Below are 24455 nucleotides of genomic sequence, written 5' to 3'. Positions count from 1 at the left end.
TGTAATTCTGTACCCCCTTTGCTCCCACATAACTGCAGGGCGATTCTGTGCTCTGCTCTGCTCTGCTCCAGCCTGTTCTGGCTTCCGAAAAAGTGACACAGAGACCTGGTATTTTTATTAACGAGCCGAAAGTCCATGCCGGGCAGGTTCTGAGCTATTCTAACCTCTATGGTTGCCTCCTTCCCATGGTGTGATCCTTACCTGCATCTGAGTCTTGCCCCAGCTCGCTCTGGTCTGTGTGTGCCCTTCTGGTGACTCCTCCTGCTCTAACCATGTAATTTCTCCACCTTCTCCTCCTCGTGGCCCTTCTCTACTTTATGAACCAATCAAGGGTGATGGGAAACAATCTTTTTATAACATTGAGACTGGAGATGCTTGACCATACCATCTTCCTGAGCGTTACCAGTTGTCTGGGCATAGAAATCAGCATCTGACTACACAAAGCACAAACCATCCCCCAACGAGAGACGACTCAGCCGTTAAGAGCAACTCGTTGCTCTTGCAGAGGACCTGGGTTTAATTCCCAGCACCCACAAGGCAGTTCACAGCCACCCAGAACTTCAGTTCCAGGATGCACAGACATATATACACATAAGCAAAATACACATACAAATATGATAAATATAAAAATATTCCTCTGAGTTTTGCAGGTTCGTTACCCCATAACTGAGACGACTATCCATTCATCAATTCAGAAACACACGGGAAACGCAAAACTGTACAAAAGATACACAGAACTGACTCAAGGTGCTAAGATGAGGCTGAGAAAACGCACACCCACGAACTAACAAATATAAAGTCAAATTCGAGCACGTGGCTTAAAGCTGTGGCTCAGGGAATGAGGGACAGATTGGAGTCTGTCCCAGCACAAGGCTCCTGGAGCAAGGGCAGTAATGAGCGGGAAGGAAAGTGGGCAGATGACAGACGCATCAGGAGAACAAAGCAGGTGCGGATTGACTGCTGGTTAGGGAAGGGCTGGGTGTCAGGGAAAAGGGAAGGGTGTCAACTTTGATAAGGTATTTAAGGTTCTGATACCAGTGAACTTCACCAATATTTAAAGCTATTACAGTCTAAGGTACAACAGTCTTTTCTTCCTCCTCCTCCTCCTCCTCCTCCTCCTCCCCTTCTTCTCCTTCTTCTCCTCTTCCTCCTCCTCCTCCTCCTCCTCCTCCTCCTCCTCCTCCTCTTCTTCTTCTTCTTCTTCTTCTTCTTCTTCTTCTTCTTCTCCTCCTCCTCCTCCTCCTCCTCTTCCTCCTCCTCCTTCTTCTCTTCCTCTTCCTCCTTCTCCTCCTCTTCTTCCTCTTGCCCCTCTTCTTCCCCCTCCTCTCCTTTTTTTTTCTTCTATTTTATTTTATATATTTTTGAAACAGGGTCTCACTATGTAACCCTGATTGTCCCGGAACTCACTGTGTAGACCAACCTGGCCTCAAGCTAGTTTCGCTTGCTCTGCCTCTTGAGTGCTGGGATTAAAGGTGTGCACCACCACACTAGACTTCTCTTCTTCTTCTTGGTGCTACACAGAAATGGAACCCAGGCCCTTAGTGTATGTGTTCCACCCCTGAGCTTCCCCAGAGCCCCTACAGTTCTGTTCTTGGAACTTTAACTTCCCAGCTGAGTGTGGTGCACACACCTTCGATGTCAACACTTGGGAGGCAGAGGGGTGTGTATCTTCAAGCCAGGCTGATCTACAGGCAAGTTTCAGGACATCCAGGGCTGTACAGAGAGACTCTGTCTCAAGAAACAAAATAAACAAATGCACACACAAACAAAAAAGAACTTTAACTTCCTGTTTTGAAAAATGATGATAATAATAATACAGCAATTCCGTAAGACCAAACTATCATATCTGTCTGTCTGTCTGTCAGTCTGCCTGCCTGCCTGTCTGCCCGCCTGCCTGCCTGTCCATCCATCCATCCATCCATCCATCCATCCATCCATCCATCCATCTATCCATCCATCTATCCATTCACCCATCTACCTGTCTATCTGTCTGTCTGTCCATCCATCCATCTATCCATTCACCCATCTGCCTGTCTATCTGTCTGTCCATCCACCCATCCATCCACCCACCTATTATCTATCTATCTATCTATCTATCTATCTATCTATCTATCTATCTGAGACAGGGTTTCACTGTGTAACCCTAGTTAGCCTGAAGCTCCATAAGTAGACTGGGATAACCTTGAAGCCGCAGAGATCCACCTGCCGCTGCCTCCTGAGGGCTGGTTTTAAAGGTGCTTGCCATAACACTCCACCCAAGGCCAAACCATTGGTGGTATTGGCTAGGCCTGAGTAATGACACACATAATGTCAGTACTTAGCGACTGATTGATAGTTCCAAGCCAGGTGAGCAGGAGAATGATTGATAGTTCTAAGCCAGTTTGGGTTACATAGTGAGTTCTGTCCAATCTAGGCTGGAGAGACCCTGTATCAATCATTAAGAAAACAACAGACACACAGATAACCAAGTAAACAAACAGGCAATGTTTCGAGCATCATGGTCCACACTTTAATCTTTTCATTTTTGGATGCTTGAGCCAGAGTTTTACTGCGATGCCCTGGCTGTCCTGAAACTTGTTCTGTAGACCAGAGATCTGCCTGCCTCTGCCTCCTGAGTGCTAGGATTAAAGAGGTGTGCTACCAAAACCAGCTATGGTTCACACTTGTTACCCTACCCCTTGGGAGGTAGGTCAACCTCTGATACGTAGATAGCCTGAGGCTAGCCTGGGGTATACTAGACTGCTTCAAAAACAGAAACAAAATAAAAAACAGACACCACGAAAACAGGTGTAGTGTTGCACGCCTGTAATCCCAGCATTCAGGAGCAAAGGCAAGCCTTGCATTCTAGGAGTTCAAGGCCATCTTATTCTGTACAGTGAGATTCAGGTCAGCCCAGGGGGATATGGTGAAACCTTGTTTCAAAAAAACCAAATCAAACAAACAGACAAAAATCAAAAGAATTCCCAGAACCCATTAAAAAACTAGACATGAAGGATCTCTGAATTCCAGAAGGCCAGCCCCCACCACACACCACACATACACACACACACACACACACACACACACACACACACACACACACACACACACAGAGAGAGAGAGAGAGAGAGAGAGAGAGAGAGAGAGAGAGAGAGAGAGAGAGAGAGGGAGGGAGAGAGAGAGAGAGAGAGAGAGAGAGAGCGCAGTGATATCATAAATCTTTAGTCTCAGCACTCCTGAGGCAGAGGGATGTGGATTTCTGTGAGTTCAAGGCCAGCCTGGTCTTCATAGAATGTTCCAGGCCAGCCAGGACTACATAAAGACTATTATTCAAAGACAAAAACAAACAAAATGAAATGCTGTGCGTAGTGGTGTGCTCTTGGAATCTCAGTGCTGGCGTGGCATACACTGAGGGATTCCTGATGCTCACTAGAAAACCAGCCTCCTGTAATCGGGGAGCCCCACTAGTCCTAGGGAGAGATTCTGACCCCCAAAGACAAAGTAGGTGGAGCTAGCTAGATGGCCCAGCAGGGAGAGGCATCTGCTGCCCAGCCTGACAATGGGAACTTGATTTCACACACACACACACACACACACACACACACACACACACACACACACACACACACACACACACACACACACGGCTCGGGATGTGGTTCAGTGGGTAGGATGCTTGCCCGATATGTATGAAACCCTAGGTTCAATCCCCCAGCTTGGCATAAACTGGGAGTGCTGGCATACAGTGACAATCCCGGAACTCCTGGAAACAGGAGGATCAGAAATTCAAGGTCAGCCTCAACTACACAGCTACAGGAGACCCTGCTTCATAAATCGATCTATCAACCGATCAATACATGGTGAAATAAAACACTTTATATTAAAAAATACTCATCTTTTAATTAACTTCTGCTTAATCTGTTTCAGAGGTATATCGACTCTTTTTGTGTTTCAAAAACATAGACTCAGGGGCTGGAGAGGGTAGTGGCTAAGAGTGTGTGCCATTGTAGGGGTCCAAGCTACTTCCCAGTGCCCCCCTGTCAGGCTCCTCACAGCGCTGCAACTCCAGTTCCAGGGGGATCTGGCGCCCTCTTCTGGTATCGCCAGGCACCTGCATGTATATACCCTACACGCATACACATATAATTAAAATTTAAAACATGAAGAACGTAGACTCACTCGGGCTACCTCGGATAATGAATACTGTATACTGTTGTGTGAAGTAAGATAATCAGAGGAATCTATCAGCAGCTAGACGTGGCTGGGAATGAATGGAAACGGGAAAGTTCCACGCACGTTTACAAACTGGGTTTCTGGGTTTCTCTAGACAGCCACAGGAATGCAGTACTCACCACCACGAGGGTGTGTGCCACCATCCCTCTCTGTGACTGCGAGCCAACCGCCTCATTTAGTCACCGTGACTGCTTGCTTAGTCATAACCTCTCTGTAGCCAACGTTCAACCCCTCTTCCAACTGATTCTTACACGCCCCAGTCCGACTTCTTGTCAGAGAGGAAAATGAACCTGACTAGGCTTGACTCAGCTTTCAAACCAAGTATCAAAGTGTCCCGGAGAATTTAAACCACCAACTCGGGCTTTTGCAGGGTTTTTTATTTAGTGTTCTTGGGTAGAGCCTGAACATTTGCATTTTTGACATAATCCCAGCTAATGTTGAGTACAGTCCCTTGGGAACCACCCTTGAAAACCACGGGCCTGGTTAATCATCCTTTTATCTGTTTGGACAGACAACTAGGGCAAGCCACCTCATGTTACCAGTGCCATCCATCTGAGCTGAGCTCAGGTTCATATTTGGAGATTTTCAATTCCCTCTCCCTCATTTATCTTTTTTTTTTTTTTTTTTCTTTTCGGAGCTGGGGACCGAACCCAGGGCCTTGCGCTTCCTAGGCAAGCGCTCTACCACTGAGCTAAATCCCCAACTCCCTCCCTCATTTATCTTATCTATACTATATACTTATTACTAAAACTCAGACAAGATTGCCTTTATTACAAATTCTTACAAATGAGAAAATCCAAAAGATCTACTCCAATTATGAACACCTAACCAAACTACCCCAGAGTCTTCCAAGTTGAATCTCAGATTTGAGGCTTCTAAAGCTCACCGGATACTTGACTCTCACTCTTACTACTTTGGGTCAAATTAAACAGTGACGTAATGAAGTCATCCACGTGCATTCAAACTTCACACATTCTCTATAGACAAGTTGGGAAGAGATGCGCAGTTATCAGAAGAATGAAAGAATTGTAATATCATAGAACTCATGCATAGATCATTCAAAATGACTGCCGGACTGTTTAATCTCAAGTAATAGCATTTATAGTCACTGCATGACATCGACGGCAGTAAGGACAATGTACAATTTAGGTCTAAACGGACTGTCTACTTTTTTTCCTATCCTAGCATTCTCAGAAGGACGCCACCCACGCTGCAGGCAGCAAGCTCAGAGGCAGCCGAATGGCCAGCCGTGTTCACTTCCATGAAGACTTCGCAGTTTTTCTTCAGGAGGCATAAATCTGTTCATCTTTGCCATAGCATCGTTCTGCACCCATGCTAACGCCTGCCCCCTTGCTTCGGGAAAGGTGGTTTCCTCAAGATTTTTCCACTTTTGCTCTTAACCGTCTGCTCTCACCCCGGCCGCCATGTTCTGGGCGAGTGGAAGGGAGCTTCTCATGACTAGGGTTAAGGGTCAGCTTTCTCCGGTCCTTTGCTGACACTTCTGGCTTCCGAATCGTGGGATGACTCTTGTTCAGTTCGTCTGAAGGAGATTTCCGGTTCACTGTGAGGTCAAACGTCTCTGATGGCTCCGCGGCGGTGGGCGGAAGCCTCAACAGCCAGCGCCAAACAAAACTGCTCAGTCTTGGTAAAGAACAAAGTCCAGACTCCGGCGAGCAGAAACTAATGAGTCATTCCTTCTTTTCTTGGCTTCCACATCTAGGCAAGGCACCCAAGCCTTACTCTTTGAGCAGGTTCGTCCCTGTCCTCTGCCATTGCCTTACCCATGGTCCCCTGGGCCTCCCCATCCCTGACCACCTTCAGAACAGCATCCTGTTCCCACTCACTCCACACACGCCATTGCTAAAGCACCTCTTCCAGTGGTAGGACCTCAAGCTTTATGGATTGGCAAATTAAAAAAGAAAATCTCTACACGTTTTACTTGCACTACTTTTACTTTTTTAAAAAAATGTTCACCTTTGTTTTTCTATTTATGTTCGTGTTCCTGAGTGAGTTTATGTGTACCTCATGCATGCAAATCTCCTCGGAGGCCAGAGGGTATTATATCCACTGTACTGGTGCGGGTGGTTGAGAGCCATAACCTGGTGCTCTTAACCGCTGAGCCCCATCTCACTTCTTTAAAAGAGGGGTGGTGTGTGTGTGTGTGTGTGTGTGTGTGTGTGTGTGTGTGTAGGGGCACAAATGCCACAGCACATATATAGAGTACAGTAGGCAATTCTGTGGAATCAGTTCTTCCACTTCTAGGATTGAATGGCTTTTCTTTCGTGGTTAAGTGCCTTCACCTGCTGCTTCTGCTCCCTTAGTTTACCATTTTGCTTCTCTTCCCTCCCTCCCTCTCTCTCTCCCTCCCTTCCTTCCTCCCTTTCCTCATCTATCTATCTATCTATCTATCTATCTATCTATCTATCTATCTATCTATCTATCTATCTATCTATGTATCTATCTATGTATCTATCTATCTATCTATCTATCTATCTATCTATGTATCTATATCATGTATCTATCTATCTATGTATCTATCTATGTATCTATGTATCTATCTATCTATCAATCTATCTATCCATCCATCCATCTACCTATCTAGTCAGGGTTTCTCTGCGTATCCCTGGCTGTCCTGTAACTCGATCTGTAGACCAGGTTGGCCTCAAACTCAGAGATCCACTGCCTCTGCCTCTGGAGAGCTGGTATTAAAGGCCTGCACCGTCAGGCCAACTGAACTTTTAGGAAAGAGAAACAGCTACACAAAGTTGTCTTCTGACTCCCACGTGTGAATTGTTTCAGCTTGGCACCAAAACACATGTCTTGCATGTGCACATACACACTGATAATAAATGAAATTAAGAACTTTAATACATGTATTTTATTTTAAAGGCAGGCTCTGGATACGTTTCCTAGGCTGTCCTTTTTGTAATCCCTCTGCCTTAGTCTCCTGAGTCTGGGGTTAGAGGCATACACTACCACACCCTCTAACACTAATAATCTGGATTTTTCTTTTCTCATCTGCTCCTCTGTATCCAATTAGAAGCCAGGTGCCACAGATTCTACTCCACATCAAAAGGCTGCTGACACCTGGTGTGTACTTCTGCAGCTACAAATGTCACATGACATTCCAAGCTGCAATTACTTGTTTATTTGTAGGTGCTGGGGCTCGAACCTGGGTCTTCACAAATGCCAGCCATACCCTCCTCATTTTACTTTTATGTTGAGACAGAGTCTAACTAAATCACTGGGCCAACCTTGAATTTTAGACTCTCCTGCCTCAGTGTCCAGAGTACTTGATGTGACAGCCCTTTACCTTCCAGGCCAAGTTACCAAGCATCATATTTTTTTATAAAAACAGTATTTCAGTATTTCCCAAACTTTTCCACAGAGGTGTCTTTAACAGCAGAGAAAACTTTAAAAAGGTGGGCAGGAGGGGTTGGGGATTTAGCTCAGTGTTAGAGCGCTTGCCTAGGAAGCGCAAGGCCCTGGGTTCGGTCCCCAGCTCCGAAAAAAAAAAAAAAAAAGAACCAAAAAAAAAAAAAAAAGTTGGGCAGGAGAATACACTCATGGAATGTAGCTCCTTGACAGTTGGTTCCAACTGTCAGCTGAACGAAATCTAGAATCACCTGGAAAGAGGGTCTTTTTTATTTTTCTTTAAGATTTTATTTTTGGGGTTGGGGATTTAGCTCAGTGGTAGAGCGCTTGCCTAGCAAGCGCAAGGCCCTGGGTTCAGTCCCCAGCTCCGAAAAAAGAACCCAAAAAAAAAAAAAAAAGATTTTATTTTTTTCCATGTATGTGAGTACACGGTCGCTGTCTTCAGACACACACCAGAAGAGGGCATCAGATTTCATTACAGATGGTCGTGAGCCGCCGCGTGGTTGCTGGGATTTGAACTCAGGACCTTTGGAAAAGAGGTCAGTGCTCCTAACCACTGAGCCACCTCTCCAGCCTCAGCGTTACTCGTTATTCTCTGCTATGATGGACTACAACCTGAAATTGGGAGCTAAAAATAAACCCTTTCTCCCCTGTTCCTTCTTTTTGTTAAAAATCGCAGTAACAGAAAACAATTCTTTGTTGTTACTGCTGTTGCTGGTTTTTATGTGTGTGAATGTTTTGCTTACATGTATGTTGTGCATCGTGTGGGTACCTGATACCCAAGATGTCAGAAAATGGTGTTGACTTCCCTGGAACTGGAGTTAAGGCTGCCTGTGAGTCATGTCTGGGTGCTAAGAACCAAACCCAGATCTTCTAATGAGAACAAGTAGGTTTTTTTCTTTTTCTTTTTTTGTTTGTTTGTTTTTGTTTTTTTTTAATGATCAGCATCTTTTTTCATTTATTGGATTTTTTTAAATTTACATTTTAAATGTTAACCCTTTCTCCGGTTTCCCCTCCAGGAACCCTCTATCCCATCCCTACCCCCTTCTATAAGGGTGCTCCCCCACTCAACCACCCACTCCTTCCTTACCTCCCCACCTTGGGAACAAGTGTTCTGAAGCTCATATCTCCAGTGCTCCCACCCCTGTTTTTGTTTTGCTTTTGTTTAATGAGGCAAGTCTCAGATATCTCGGGTTGGCCTCAAACTCTTTCTGTAGTTAAGAACAGCTTTGAGCTTCTCATTTTCTTGCCTCACCACTTTGAGTGGTAGGATTACAGCCATGTGCCACAGCGGCCAGTTTATGAACTGTTGGAAATCAAACTCGATTTTGTGCATGCCAGCCACTCTACCAAATAGTCTACCTGCCCAGGCCCTGTAAGCACCCGATGTCTTTGTCTTGGTATATCAGAGAGTCTCTTGTAAGGGAGGGTCTCTATGTAGCCAAAGGCGACCTTGAATATTTCGGCCACCTCTTCCTCTTATGGAGTCCTGAGAAAACAGGCATGCACCTCCACATTTATGTGGTGCTATGATGGAGTCAGGGCTTCCAGCTTGTTAGGCACTCTGCTAACTGGGCCACATCCCTTTGGGGAATCAAAGAAATTTCATCATAGACTTTGGTACCGTATGCAAATCTTATGATCTTCTCCGCCTTTGCCTTTTCCTCCCCCCCCCTTCCTCTTCTTCTTCACAGTGTCTCACTACGAAGCCTTGGCTGGTCTAAAGTTCACTCTGGAAACCAGTTCCAAATGCTGGGACATCACAATTGCTTGTGCCATCACTCTCAGCTATTTTTGTTTTAACGTGTGGTCCACAGACCATTAATGTAGGTGAAACACCTATACACGTAAAAATAATGAAATGAAAATAAAGATTTATGATTTATTTTCACAGCTATTATTACTCTATCTAGCTGGAATACTTAGGTTTGCTCTAGTTTGCTTTAGTTGTGCAATGGTTGCTTGCAAATGGCTCCTTGTTATTATTTTCTAGTAGATTCTCAACTGAATTCCTTAGACCAGAGCATCCGTATGATCTACTCATTTGCTATCTGTCCTACCCTGAACTTTCCATAATTAGATCCCCGGAGCTTCAGGGATCTGGAGAAACCTTCCAACTCATTGTGATACAGCTGAAATTTGAAGCCGCCTTACTTAGCTAGCTCCAAGTAGTTTTCGCCCCGCCCCGCCCCGCCCCGCCCGCCCCGCCCCGCCCCGCCCCGCCCATTGGCAGTGGCAGTTGGGCTAAAGTTTTTTTTTGGTTTTTTTTTTTTTTGTTTGTTTGTTTGTTTTTAAGACAGGGTTTCTCTGTGTAGCCCTGGCTATCCTGGAACTCACTCTCTAGATCAGGCTGGCCTTCAAACTCAAAGATCTTGCCTCTGCCTCCCGAGCGCTGGGTATAAAAGCGTGGGCCACCACCGCCAGGCAAGGATCCAGGGTTTTTATTGAAGGTTTCAGGCAAGCGCTCTGCCATTGAGCTACATCCCAAAGCTTGCACTTCATTTTCTCATCCATGTAAGGTACAAGTTTACAACAGAATAACAAAAACTTACTGTATATAACTTATGTAACCGCAAAATGTTCATTTCTGAAACAAAATGTTACCTCTAAAGGATCTTTTACAAGAATTATGGTATAAAACATGGCATGGTGGTGTATACCTTTAATTCCAGCACAGGCAAAGGCAGGAGGAGGCAAGCCTGATCTACAAGATGAGTTTCAGAACAGCCAGGGCAGTTATAAACAGAGAAACCCTGTCTCGAAAAGCCAAAAAGAGAGAGAAAAGAAAGCAATAAACTTTCTCATATAAGCTTTTCATATAAAAGAATAATAAGGAGCAGATTGTTAAGTCACTTGTCGCCTCCTAGTGGCAGTGTTTGAATATTGCGATCAATATCACATTTAAAAACATAGAAACTGTTTCTGGATCCCTTCTCCCTTCTTATTTAGTTAATAGTATTCAAAAAAAGCCTTTTAAAAAAAGTTAGTGGGGGAAAAATAAAAAGGGGGTGGGGGCTGGAGAAATAGCTCAGCGGTTAAGAGCACCGACTGCTCTTCCAGAGGCCCTGAGTTCAACACCCAGCAAGCACATGGTGGTTCACAACCATCTGTAATGGGATCTGATGCCCTCCTCTGGTGTATCTGAAGACAGCTACAGTGAACTTGTGTATGATACATTTAAAAAAAAAGTGGGGCACGTGACCATGCAGGCACTGTCATAAGACAACATGAAAAGCAATCCAGTCACCAGCAGCTTTAGCACGAAAAAAACCTTTAGTTTTAGCTGTAGAGAGAAGAAACAGGAAAACACAATGAAAACCTTCTTCAAATGAAAAAGGACCTAGCTGTGACCAGACCTAGAGACGTTTTGTGGTCAGCTTGCAGCCATACCTACTCGCAATGACTAGGTATTAACACCAAGGTTAGTTCTAATCTTTAAACAAGGAATAAAAAGAAACCACTCAGACTGCGTTCTCTCCCTCTCGAACCTCAGAGAGGATCGAGAACGATCATCAATGGCCAATAGCAGTTGCAGGAAGCAACACTAAGAGCCGGCTTCACGCTCAGGAGAGAACGCTACGTCTCCTCCTCGTGGTTTCGGGTGCTCTACACAGTCAGAGAAACTTCTCTAGTAACGAACTATAGAAATGATCCCTGAAAGTATAGTCTTGCCTGAGCACTGCCAACCGCCACGACGTCACACGCGGCAGCCCATTTTTTACAAATGGTGACATTTCCCCCCCCCACCCCGCAATAGTCTCCAAAGAAATACCACACACATGCATTTCGAAGCTGAGTTTATATAGTCTTTTGCAAAAAAAAATCATCCTGAATAATTATTAACTGTAAACTAACTCAGATTTACGTCCATAATTAACATATCGAAGATGGCAGCCAATCATACGCCAGTGTCTTCAGTCGCCCAAACAAAACCACTTCCGGACCGGTTTTTAAAGGGTGTGTGCGGTTTCTTAGGTTGCATTTTGTTGTGAGATGGGTGTTTGTTTCCTCTCCTTTCCGGATTGCACCCTTGCAATCTTCCCCGGGTAACATTCGGTAGCATCGCTGCTGCGTTTGTGTGAACTATGTAGCCACCCTGGCCTAGAGTTTGCGTTAATCTTCTTCCCTCCGCACCTTTAGTTGCTGGGATGAAAGGTGTAGGCCACCATTGATTCTCTAGTCTTATGTGCAGCAGACAATGTATGTGAGGTTTTTAAGTAGGAGGTGGATGCAGTTGATTAGCTCATCTCAGCTACTTACTGAGTTCAGAGCAGCCTGAGCTCTATGAGCCACGTTCCTCAAAGTGGGGCTAAATATCCTAAATTCCCAAAGCTCGGAGCGTGTTTTAGTCTCCACGAGGGAGCCCCTTACGGAAGCCTGGCGTCGCCATCTTGCTCCCTGGCGAGGCGTGTGTGCGTCATGCGCCGCAATGGCCGGATAGGGGACGCCGCTGCCCGTATCTAAGATGGCGGCTGCAGGGGGCGTGGCCAGCGATGGAGTCTCTGAGCGCTATGGCGGCGGCAGTGGATCCCAGTTGGGAGGACGAAGATGAGGAGGAGGAAGAAGAGGAGATAGAGGAGGTTGTAAACGCGGGCCAGAGGCCTGCAGGGTCGGCGTTCTTGGCTGAGCCACCCCAGGGTGGGGAAAGGAGTCCAGGATGCGGACAGCGTGAGGGAGGCCCGTAGATCGCTCGCTTGCTTTCAGAAGCCTGAGAAGCCTTGGAGGGCTAGCTCCAGTTCGGATTTACCCATTCTAGAAAGAATTGAGGTAGTCTGGGCTGTTCCAGAGGTAGTAGGTTTCCACCAGAAACTAGATCGAGTTTTCGCAGAGGAATTTGGGGCATTTCTTGTTTACTGTCCCCTATTAACCTTATTAATACAACCTTACTAACTTATACTTATACGTATACAACCTTATTAACTTTGCTTTCTTCCACCAGGAGCAGTTTGTTCTGGTGGAATTGTCAGGAATTATTGATACAGACTTTCTCTCCAAATGTGAAAATAAATGCAAGATTTTGGTGAGTCTTAGAATTCGGGGAGTGTTGTAGCTACAGAAAGCCATCCCGTCTTCAAAAAACCTGGAGAAGACACAATCTATAGTATTAAGTTATTGCCTGATGGTGGTGCATACCTTAATCCCAGCACTCTCAAGGCAGAGGCAGGAGGATCTCTTGAGTCTGAGGCCTGCTTGGTCTGCAGAGAGAGTCCCCAGGGCTATTACACAGAGAAATCCTGTCTTGGGGGCTGGGGGGGGGGGGATGAAGTTAATTGTTATAAAAGTTTTTGGGCAAAATCCTTGGCTCCAAATATTTAAACAAGCTAATTTCTGCCACTTACCCAAACATACCAATCAGAGATTAGTAGTATGGTGGACATAGCAAGTTCCAAGACAGACAGACCCATAGAGAGACCCTGTCTCAAAACAACAGAAAGTCTACTCAGGCATAGTGAACATACTCTTAATCCCGCTCAATGCATGGGAAGCCCAAACAGGCATATCTCAGTGGGTTGAGGCCAGCCTGGGCTACATAGTAAATTCCAAGCCAGCCAGGAAACAGAAACCCTGTTGAAAAAACAAACAAAGAAAAACCCTGTAAAACAAAAACCAGAGATGAACAGCAGGATAAGGGAGATTTAAACAGTGTGGCCATGTTGGAAGGAGATAATCCACAAAGGGCTGACAAGAACTTTGATGTTATATAGAAAAGGGAATATGGAGGCAGAATAGGTGATCTTGGCCAGACCTATGGTCCTGTTGATCACCATTTTGGTTCTGGTTCTGTAAGGGGTTCTAGAGAAATTAAAAAAAAAAAAAAGTCACCCAAGAGGGAGGGGCAAAATGGTTGCCTTGATATTACTGCTCCTGCTGTAGTCTACGTCCTGCCGTGGGTTGGTGAGTGAGTGGTCTTTCAAAGCTTCTGTTATTTGGCATTAATTCAGGTCTCTTGTCAGAAAGCTGTTTATTGATCAGTTTTGTTTTTCCTATCCAAGATAACTTCTAGAGAAAATGAGTGACCCAGGAGGGGAAAAGTTAAAGAGGCAAAAATAGTGAGTGAGTGAGTGAGAGAGAGAGAGAGAGAGAGAGAGAGAGAGAGAGAGAGAGAGAGAGAGAGAATATGAATGAGAATATGGAGTTAGGACAGTACATGTGTCTCTGACAGAATATTATGGGATATTGGGGATATATGTTGCTATGGAAAGTAAGATGCAGAGGAAACATAAAGGAGGATTTACCAGAAGCTCTCAGAAAAGCTAAACTGGATAAGAGGGGAAGTTATCTAGTTATCTATTGGGAAACTGATACAGGGCAGGAGGTAGCCTTTTCTCTGGTAACAAGTACTTCTGAGGTGAGAAGCACAAACTTGCAGGCAGAAGCTTCAACAGAAGAAGTATTTAGGCTGAGGAGAGGGAGACAGTGAGGAGAGAGAGATTCGTGGTGCCTATGGCAGAGGAAAGGATCTATGGTCTTTCATTGGACGTATCCAGGGATGATGCAGTATCTTGTATCATCGTGGGGGTACCCAGGGTTCAATACGTTCGTGTTTATCTATAAGCATGGAATTTTACAGAGATACTTTCCTGCAATGAGAGATGATTTAGCTATAAACTTTGTTTCGTTTTTGTCTTTTGAGACAGGGTTTCTCTGTGTAGCCCTGGCTATCCTAGAACTAGCTCTGTAGACCAGGCTGGCCTTGAACTCAGAGAGCTGCCTGCCTCTGCCTCCTGAATGCCGAGGTTAAAGGTGTGCGCCACCAAGCCCGGTGATGGTTCAGCTTTAAAGAGTGCTTCCTCCTCTTTCAGAAGACCTTGATTTAGTTCCCAGTACCCACAACCACCTGTAACTCCAGTTTCCAGGGCGTCCAATACCCTCTGGCCTTCACAGGAATCTATGCCTATGGTACACATAACCTTGTACACACACACACACACACACACACACACACACACACACACACACAAATGAAAGTAAACCTTCAGGAGTAAAATGAAAAACCAGATACTTTCATCCCAGCACTTAAGAGGCAGAGGCAGGCAAGGCCCTGGGTTCGGTCCCCAGCTCCGAAAAGAACCAAAAAAAAAAAAAAAGAGGCAGAGGCAGGCAGATCTCTGAGTTTGAGGCAGCCTGGTCTACAGAGCAAGTTCCAGGACAGCCAGGGCTACAGCCTGTGTCAAGACCCAGCCAAAACAAAAAATAACAGAAATCAAAGAAGGAAAGAAAGAAGATATGAAGTGTGTAATAGTGGTGTACATAATAGGTATCACTCTGATACATGCATATTACTTGATCCTTTTTCTTTCCCATTTCCCAGTAGTCCTTAAACTCCTGACTCTCTTACTTCTACATCTTGAATACTGGGATTACAGGTGTGTGCTACCACACCCAACATATTAAAAGCATTGCTATTTATTTATTTATTTATTTATTTATTTATTTATTTATTTATTTATGTGACTACACTGTCATTCTCTTCAAATGTAGAAGAGGGCATCAGATCCCATTAGAGATGGTTGTGCAGGGATTTGAACTCGGGACCTTTAGAAGAACAGTCAGTACTCTTAACCACTGAGCCACCTCTCTAGCTCTCAAGGGTGTTTTTTAAACAATGGTGGTTTTGCCTTTTAATCTGTTGTAGGGAATTGACACCGAGAGGCCCATCCTGCAAGTGGACAGCTACGTTTTTGCTGGGGAATATGAAGGTAGGACAGTACCCACCGAACACAAAAGCCTCTTTTTCTCATGGTTCTCAGAGCTATACTTCCGCCGCCTTTCCTGACTCGCTTCACGTTTTCCTGCAGATACTCTTGGGACCTGTGTTATATTTGAAGAAGGCGTTGAACGGGGTAAGACTAGCTTTTTCTACAGATTATTCTGACATACTGTTTGTTTTTCTTTTTGTCTTTATTTTTTTTCTCGTTACTCAGTATCAAGTCAGGCTGTAGCTGAGGCTTTGACCTCACAGTCCTCACGCCTCCATAGTGCTGGGATTACAGCTGTGCACCACTGTGCCTAGCTTCGGATATACAGCGTGGAGTGAATATTGGGGGCTGAAGTGATGGCTCAGCAGTTAGGAATGTTTTTCCAGAGGACTGGAGTTCAGTTCCCAGTACCCATGTTGGGTGACCCACAGTTGCCTGTGACTCCGTCTCCAAGGGATCTGGCCTCAGAGGGTACATTCTCACAGACAGATAGGCTACATAGAAAGTTCTTTAAATTAAATTAAATAGCTCAGGCTGGGCATGGTAGTACATACCTTTAATCCCAGCATTTAAAAGGCTGGGGCTGGTGGATTTGGGGCCAGTCTGGTCTACATAGTGGGTTCCAGGCCAGCCAGCATTATGGGGAGACCCTGTCTCAAACACCTAATAGTAAAAATAAATAACACCTCACACTGCTGAGATGCTCAGTGGGTAAGGCTGCTTGTTGCCAATCTCTGGGGCCCAGGTGGTGGAAGGACTCTTATAAGTTGCCCTCTGACCTCCACATGTATGCTGTGGTACTCCTGTGCACATACAAACACAGAAATAAATGTATTTTTTTTTGTTTTTCTTTTTCTTTTTTTTGGAGCTGGGGACCGAACCCAAGGCCTTGCGCTTGGTAGGCAAGCGCTCTACCACTGAGCTAAATCCCCAACCCGAAATAAATGTATTTTTAAAGACAAAATAAAACTAGGGGCTGGAGAGATGGCTCAGTGGTTAAGAGCACTAATCGCTTTTCCAGAGGTCCTGAGTTCAAATGCCAGCAACCACATGGTGGCCCACAACCATCTGTGATTGGATCTGACGCCCTCTTCTGGCCTGCGGATGTATGTGCAGCTGAGCACTCATAAATTAAAAAAAATAAAATTAAAAAGGAACAAGCAAGTTCCATGTACCCATTGTCTAACTGTTTCAGATCCTCTATCTTGTCATTGACCTGGAATATGTTTAATGCTAAGACTAGGTCTGGTGGCACAGGCTCAGGATCCCAGCTATGTGGGAGGATTGTGAGTTCCAGGCCTGACTGAGCTACCTGCCCGCTGAGCCTCTGCCCATGGTAGAGTGCTTGCACAGCGTGTGGGAAATCTGTGTCCAATCTCCAGTGCCTCAGTCCCCGTCCCAGGAGCGAAGCCCGGTGTGCTCAGCTTATTGCCTTTCCTCTGTCTTCCGAAGTGAGCACTGTTGGATTGATTTTCCTTCCTATACCTAACTTTATATTACATTTTTATATTATATTATATTACAGTTTTTAGACTTGAGGCTGGGGGTTAGCTTTGTGGTAGATTCTTGCCTAGAAATATGGATTCAGTCCCTACCACAGTTCACTGAGCAAGATACGTTTTGTTTGGAAGCAGCCTCAGCATGGGGTGGGCTAGCATTGACTGTGTATCCCAGGCTGGACATAACTGTGCAGTTCTACTAGAGTCTTAGCCTCCCGCGTGCCAGCATAGGTACCGTTTTCATGATGATTTACACTGAAGCCCGGGGACCAATAACACTTTCCGATTCCCAGCGAGCGAATGGCAGGGTCAGGGCTTGGGTTTAGCCTGGCTTCAGGACTCACTTCTGTCTGTCCCTCCTGGTGATGCTGGGATCGAACCTAGCAAAGGAGCTGTGCATCTCCTCTCAGACTTGTGGTCCTCCTGTCTCAACCCTCCGACTGCTTCACTGTACAGCCCCGCCTACCTCAAATGTTGTTCACTGTACTACATTCACTCTGAAAACGCCACCGTGCATTCTTTATGTGTGTCTTTGTGTGTACAGGCAGTGATGTCTCCAAACTTTCGATGTAGAACTAGATTGACGAGCTGGGGAAAGAAATAGATTTAACAAGACGCTGGGGTTTAGCTCCCTCTAGAACATTTGCTTAGCATGTGTGAGGCCCTCGCCACAACTGCCCAACGCAAAAGAGTGCATATAAACAGAGGTGGAGGAGAGCGAAAGTGGAGTGTGTGTTGTCTTCGACTAGCTTTGCTTGATGTATAGTGGCAGCTCAACTTGGCCGAGCAGTGTGTGGAAGCCTTGGCCCAGAGTCGTATTCGCTAACCTGTCTGGGCTCACAGTCTTTTAATAGTTGTTGTTCTAGGCAGCAGTATTTAGCAGTCCTCCCCTGTCCCCCAGGCTTATCTAGTTGAGAGCATCCCCACTCCTGAGCCCCAGTCCCCATGTTAGGAGCCCTACCATGTTGCTTTAGTCTCTGTTACATGCTTCTGCCTGTTTGAGTCTGAGTCCTATTGTGCCTTCAAATGTTGGTGTTATCTGTCCCTGCTGTGCATGTGGGACAGGAGTGATCAGTTGCAGTGTGAGCATCCTGTGCTGTTTCCATAGGACGTAGTTGAGGCTAACTCCCTCACCACCTGATGGCATGAAATGGTATAATACGATCTTTTGTGTCCCAGTGGATCCAGAAGGGAATGATAAAACGGTGCTGAAGTACAAATGCCACACCATGAAGAAGCTCAGCATGACGAGGACTCTCCTGACAGAAAAGAAGGAAGGAGAAGAAAACATAGGTTCGTTCACTCCGTTCTCTGAAGACCGGTGCTCTTGGGCTGAGGACGTAGCTAAGTGGTCAAGAGCACTTGCCTAGCATGTGTGAGGCCCTGGGATCAGGGCCCAGTACTAGAGGGATGTGGTAGCATATGCTGGAAATCCTAGTGCTTTGGGGAGTGGGCGAAGGCGGCTGAAGATCGTGAGTTCAAGGCCAGAGTCAGGTACTCGGCAAGGGGAAGGAAAGTGTGACTTCAAACACCCTGTCTCACACACACACACAGGAGAACATAGGTCATCCTGTGTAGGTTTTGGCTATTGGGATATGTGTAGTGATATATGTGTAGTGATGTTGCTGTCAGGCTATTCCTTGCACTTCAGAGAGTTAGCTGTATTAATAAACTGTGGTTTATTAAAACTGAACACCACATGGGCTGGGTGGCTCGTGCCTGTTTGCCAGCATTTGGGAGGCCAAGTTCCCTTCGTCTTCCTTTTGCTTCCATGCTACAGATTCCCATTGCCTCCTGATGTCCTCCCTCCTCCTCCTGATGTCCTCCTCCTCCTCCTGATGTCCTCCCTCCTCCTCCTGATGTCCTCCTCCTCCTCCTGATGCCCTCCCTCCTCCTCCTCCTCCTGATGTCCTCCCTCCTCCTCCTGATGTCCTCCCTCCTCCTCCTGATGTCCTCCCTCCTCCTCCTCCTCCTGATGTCCTCCCTCCTCCTCCTGATGTCCTCCCTCCTCCTCCTCCTCCTGATGCCCTCCCTCCTCCTCCTGATGCCCTCCCTCCTCCTCCTGATGTCCTCCCTCCTCCTCCTGATGTCCTCCCTCCTCCTCCTGATGCCCTCCCTCCTCCTCCTGATGTCCTCCTCCTCCTCCTGATGTCCTCCTCCTCCTCCTCCTGATGTCCTCCCTCCTCCTCATGTCCTCCCTCCTCCTCCTCCTGATGTCCTCCCTCCTCCTCCTGATGTCCTCCCTCCTCCTCCTGATGTCCTCCTCCTCCTCCTGATGTCCTCCCTCCTCCTCCTGATGTCCTCCTCCTCCTCCTGATGTCCTCCTCCTCCTCCTGATGTCCTCCCTCCTCCTCCTCCTCCTGATGTCCTCCCTCCTCCTCCTGATGCCCTCCCTCCTCCTCCTCCTCCTGATGTCCTCCTCCTCCTCCTGATGTCCTCCCTCCTCCTCCTGATGTCCTCCCTCCTCCTCCTGATGCCCTCCCTCCTCCTCCTCCTCCTGATGTCCTCCTCCTCCTCCTGATGTCCTCCCTCCTCCTCCTGATGCCCTCCCTCCTCCTCCTGATGCCCTCCCTCCTCCTCCTCCTGATGTCCTCCTCCTCCTCCTGATGTCCTCCCTCCTCCTCCTGATGTCCTCCCTCCTCCTCCTGATGCCCTCCCTCCTCCTCCTCCTGATGTCCTCCCTCCTCCTCCTGATGCCCTCCCTCCTCCTCCTCCTGATGTCCTCCCTCCTCCTCCTGATGTCCTCCTCCTCCTCCTGATGTCCTCCCTCCTCCTCCTCCTGATGTCCTCCCTCCTCCTCCTCCTGATGTCCTCCCTCCTCCTTCTGATGTCCTCCTCCTCCTCCTGATGCCCTCCCTCCTCCTCCTCCTCCTGATGTCCTCCCTCCTCCTCCTGATGCCCTCCCTCCTCCTCCTGATGCCCTCCCTCCTCCTCCTGATGCCCTCCCTCCTCCTCCTGATGCCCTCCCTCCTCCTCTTCCTCCTGATGTCCTCCTCCTCCTCCTCCTGATGTCCTCCCTCCTCCTCCTCCTGATGCCCTCCCTCCTCCTCTTCCTCCTGATGTCCTCCTCCTCCTCCTCCTGATGTCCTCCCTCCTCCTGATGTCCTCCTCCTCCTCCTGATGTCCTCCCTCCTCCTCCTGATGTCCTCCCTCCTCCTCCTGATGCCCTCCCTCCTCCTCCTGATGCCCTCCCTCCTCCTCCTGATGCCCTCCCTCCTCCTCCTGATGCCCTCCCTCCTCCTCCTCCTGATGTCCTCCCTCCTCCTCCTGATGTCCTCCCTCCTCCTCCTGATGTCCTCCCTCCTCCTCCTGATGCCCTCCCTCCTCCTCCTGATGCCCTCCCTCCTCCTCCTGATGCCCTCCCTCCTCCTCCTGATGCCCTCCCTCCTCCTCCTGATGCCCTCCCTCCTCCTCCTGATGCCCTCCCTCCTCCTCCTCCTGATGTCCTCCTCCTCCTCCTGATGCCCTCCCTCCTCCTCCTGATGCCCTCCCTCCTCCTCCTGATGCCCTCCTCCTCCTCCTGATGTCCTCCTCCTCCTCCTGATGTCCTCCTCCTCCTCCTCCTGATGCCCTCCCTCCTCCTCCTGATGTCCTCCCTCCTCCTCCTGATGCCCTCCCTCCTCCTCCTGATGTCCTCCTCCTCCTCCTGATGTCCTCCTCCTCCTGATGTCCTCCTCCTCCTCCTGATGCCCTCCCTCCTCCTCCTGATGCCCTCCCTCCTCCTCCTGATGCCCTCCCTCCTCCTCCTGATGTCCTCCCTCCTCCTCCTGATGCCCTCCCTCCTCCTCCTGATGCCCTCCCTCCTCCTCCTGATGCCCTCCCTCCTCCTCCTGATGTCCTCCTCCTCCTCCTGATGTCCTCCTCCTCCTCCTGATGCCCTCCCTCCTCCTCCTGATGTCCTCCTCCTCCTCCTCCTCATGTCCTCCTCCTCCTCCTCCTCATGTCCTCCTCCTCCTCCTGATGTCCTCCTCCTCCTCCTGATGCCCTCCCTCCTCCTCCTGATGTCCTCCCTCCTCCTCCTGATGCCCTCCCTCCTCCTCCTGATGTCCTCCTCCTCCTCCTGATGCTCTCCCTCCTCCTCCTCCTGATGTCCTCCTCCTCCTCCTGATGTCCTCCTCCTCCTCCTCCTCCTGATGTCCTCCCTCCTCCTCCTGATGCCCTCCCTCCTCCTCCTCCTGATGTCCTCCTCCTCCTGATGTCCTCCTCCTCCTTCTGATGTCCTCCCTCCTCCTCCTGATGTCCTCCCTCCTCCTCCTCCTCCTGATGTCCTCCCTCCTCCTCCTCCTGATGTCCTCCCTCCTCCTCCTGATGTCCTCCCTCCTCCTCCTCCTGATGTCCTCCCTCCTCCTCCTCCTGATGTCCTCCTCCTCCTTCTGATGTCCTCCCTCCTCCTCCTCCTGATGCCCTCCCTCCTCCTCCTCCTGATGTCCTCCTCCTCCTTCTGATGTCCTCCCTCCTCTTCCTCCTGATGCCCTCCCTCCTCCTCCTGATGCCCTCCCTCCTCCTCCTCCTGATGTCCTCCCTCCTCCTCCTTCTGATGTCCTCCCTCCTCCTCCTCCTGATGTCCTCCCTCCTCCTCCTGATGTCCTCCCTCCTCCTCCTGATGTCCTCCTCCTCCTCCTGATGTCCTCCTCCTCCTCCTGATGTCCTCCCTCCTCCTCCTTCTGATGTCCTCCTCCTCCTTCTGATGTCCTCCCTCCTCCTCCTCTTGATGTCCTCCCTCCTCCTCCTGATGTCCTCCCTCCTCCTCCTGATGTCCTCCCTCCTCCTCCTCCTGATGCCCTCCCTCCTCCTCCTCTTGATGCCCTCCCTCCTCCTCCTGATGTCCTCCCTCCTCCTCCTCCTGATGCCCTCCCTCCTCCTCCTCCTGATGTCCTCCTCCTCCTTCTGATGTCCTCCCTCCTCCTCCTGATGTCCTCCCTCCTCCTGATGTCCTCCCTCCTCCTGATGTCCTCCCTCCTCCTCCTGATGTCCTCCCTCCTCCTGATGTCCTCCCTCCTCCTCCTGATGTCCTCCCTCCTCCTCCTTCTGATGTCCTCCCTCCTCCTGATGTCCTCCCTCCTCCTCCTGATGTCCTCCCTCCTCCTTCTGATGTCCTCCCTCCTCCTCCTGATATCCTCCCTCCTCCTTCTGATGTCCTGCCTCCTCATCCCCTTTCTATTTTCATGTCCTATATTCACATATTAAAGAAAGCATGTAAGATGTGTCTGTCTCATCGGCTTGTTTTGTTTCACAGAGTGAGTTCTGGTTGTATCTGTTTCCCTACATGTGTCAACTTAATTCTTATTTATAGCTAAGTAAAACTACATTGTGTGTTGTACATGGACCACTTTTGGGTTTTGACAGGATCTCTTAGAGCCCATGCTGGGTGAATTTCTGACCTTCCTACCACCTCTACTTCCCTAGTGCTGGGCTTACAGGCACTCCCACTCCCAGTTTAGAGATACCCTTTATAGCTGTTGGGTTTATGACTTGCTGTGGTCTGGGCCTGTAATCCTGGCACTGAGGAGGCAGAGGCAGGCAGATCTCTGAGCTTGAGGCCAGCCTAGTCTACAGAGCGAGTTCCAGGTCACCCGGGGCTACACAGAGAAATCTATTTTGAAAAACCAAAAAAATATATATATATATATTTGGTCCGAAGTGAAGATACTTTGTAATGAACTTGAGGCACGCAAAGTTGTCCCTGCCTACATTTGTTTATCTGTCTGTCGGCTAATCGTTAGGATGGCCCTGTGTCTTGGGTGTCGTGAAGAGTGCAGCCTTGAGCATAGAGCTGCAAGTGTCTGTGCTCTACTGACTTGAGAGCCTTTCCACTGTGTGCCCAGGAATGGTACAGCTGGCTCCTACAGTGCTACTCTGTTTCAGAAGGCATCTGCACACTGACTTCTGAGTGGTGCTTCTGTTCAAAAGGCCTCTGCATACTGACTTCTGATTGGTGCTTCTGTTCAGAAGGCATCTGCATACTAACTTCTGATTGGTTGTACAGATTTACATCCCCACCTGCCGTGTAGGCTCTTAGTTTGTGCTACATTTGTTGTCAGTTAACGGAAAAATGTGACCTGAGCTTACCCCTTCTGTTTCTTTCTTTTTGTCCGTTTATCCCCCACCCCATCAGATGGTGTCGAATGGCTGCAGATGAAGGACAATGACTTCTCCTATAGACCCAACATGATTTGCAGCTTTGTCCACGAAAATGAAGATGAAGCTGCAGGGCCAGCCTCGGATAAGCCTGTGGAGGCGGAAGACCAGGAGAGTGAGATGAAAGGTGATGCAGAGCAGACACACGAGCAGGAGCAGGCGCAGGAAGTGGGGGACCCTGGTCCTACAGGGGATACCCCTTCTGACATAGAAAGTTCTGTTTTCATGGGAACTCAAGATGGAAATGTCTCTCAAAACAGCCAGTCGTGAGGTCTAAAGAAGTGGTCCTTATACAGTGACGGCTGAGCTGCGTAGGACTCACCGTTCTGTGTTGTTATGACAGTACACGTGTCCAGTTACAGCACGATTTAGTACGCTAGAGTCATGCAGGACCCACAGGAATTCAGTTTTTATAATGTTGGGGGGTGGGGGGAGTGTGTGAGTGCCATAGTTAAAAACACTGGCTGCTCTTCCAGAGGACCTGGATTTGATTTCCAGTGTATATGTAGCAGTTTGGAGCCATTTGTGGCTTCGATTCTAGGAGATCTGATGTCTGTTTCTGGCCTCTGTAGGCCTCAGGTTCGCTCCTACCTTTCGTGGGTTCTGGGAATTAAACTCAGGTCATCAGACTTGGGCAGCAAATGCTTGACCTGTCGGGCCCTCTCACAGTCCTCTCCACACACTCTTCCTAAAAATATATACTTACATGGGGCAAGTTGGTGGCGCACACCGTTGATCCCACCATGGGGAGGCAAGAAGCAGGCACATCTCTGAGTTCAAGACCAGCCAGTCTGCAAAATGAGTTTCAGGACAGCCAGGGCCATGCAGAGAAACCCTGTCTACAAACAAACAAACAAACAAGAAACAACATTTATGTGTATGTGTGGATGCCTATGTGTGTTCACCATGATCTGGTCCTGAGGAGAAGAGGATTTTGGGTCTCTTAGAACTGGGGATAGAGATGACCACAAGCCCTGTGGTGCTGGGGTTGCAGTCCAGTCCTCTCCAAGAGCAGAGTCCTCCCACCTGCTTCTGGCCTCTGAGCTATCTTCCCAGCCTAGAGGCAGTTAAATTTCATGGTGTACTCTCATTTTTTATTTTTATAAAAATTGTTAACAATAAATCTTGCAAAATTAGTTTTTTAAAAAAAATGCGTGTATTTATTTAAATGTAGGAGTGCTGTGAAGAGGGCATCAGATCCCTGTGTAGATAGTCATGAGCCACCATGTGGTTGCTGGGATTTGAACTCAGGACGTCTGGAAGAACAGCCAGTGCTCTTAACCTCTGAGCCACCTGATGGGCCCTATAATGGCTTTTATATAGTAGGAAGCTAATAAATAATATGAAAAGATTAAAAGGAAATTGAGGCCTGAAAATCAGTTTAGACAGACGGAAGGAGGGAGGGAGGAAGGGAGGGAGGGAGGGAGGGGAGAGGAGCAGTTCCCTGGTAGTTTTTGTAAGTCAGAATAGGAGTGGTAGAGACAGAGACACAGATAAAGCACTGCAGAGTTAGTAAAACAAAACAAAAACA

General features: G+C 47.9%; 1 protein-coding gene and 1 non-coding gene across 2 annotated transcripts; one reads left to right on the top strand and one right to left on the bottom strand.

Moving 5' to 3' along the window:
* Positions 1-11043: 11043 nt before the first annotated feature.
* LOC120099037 (small nucleolar RNA U3) lies at positions 11044-11257 on the bottom strand. The gene has a single exon (XR_005497861.1). It is a non-coding gene; the product is annotated as a small nucleolar RNA U3 (small nucleolar RNA).
* Positions 11258-11567: 310 nt separating this feature from the next.
* Positions 11568-23550, top strand: Gtf3c6 (general transcription factor 3C subunit 6). Its single transcript, NM_001108537.1, is given in 6 exon segments — positions 11568-12167; positions 12527-12607; positions 15224-15287; positions 15387-15431; positions 17966-18079; positions 22902-23550. Coding segments are annotated over 6 exon segments (684 nt in total). The 5' UTR covers positions 11568-12080; the 3' UTR covers positions 23195-23550.
* Positions 23551-24455: the final 905 nt, after the last annotated feature.

Source organism: Rattus norvegicus, chromosome 20 (assembly GCF_036323735.1).
Source record: "Rattus norvegicus strain BN/NHsdMcwi chromosome 20, GRCr8, whole genome shotgun sequence".
NCBI lineage: Eukaryota > Metazoa > Chordata > Mammalia > Rodentia > Muridae > Rattus > Rattus norvegicus.
This window is presented reverse-complemented; position numbering and strand designations above follow the sequence as displayed.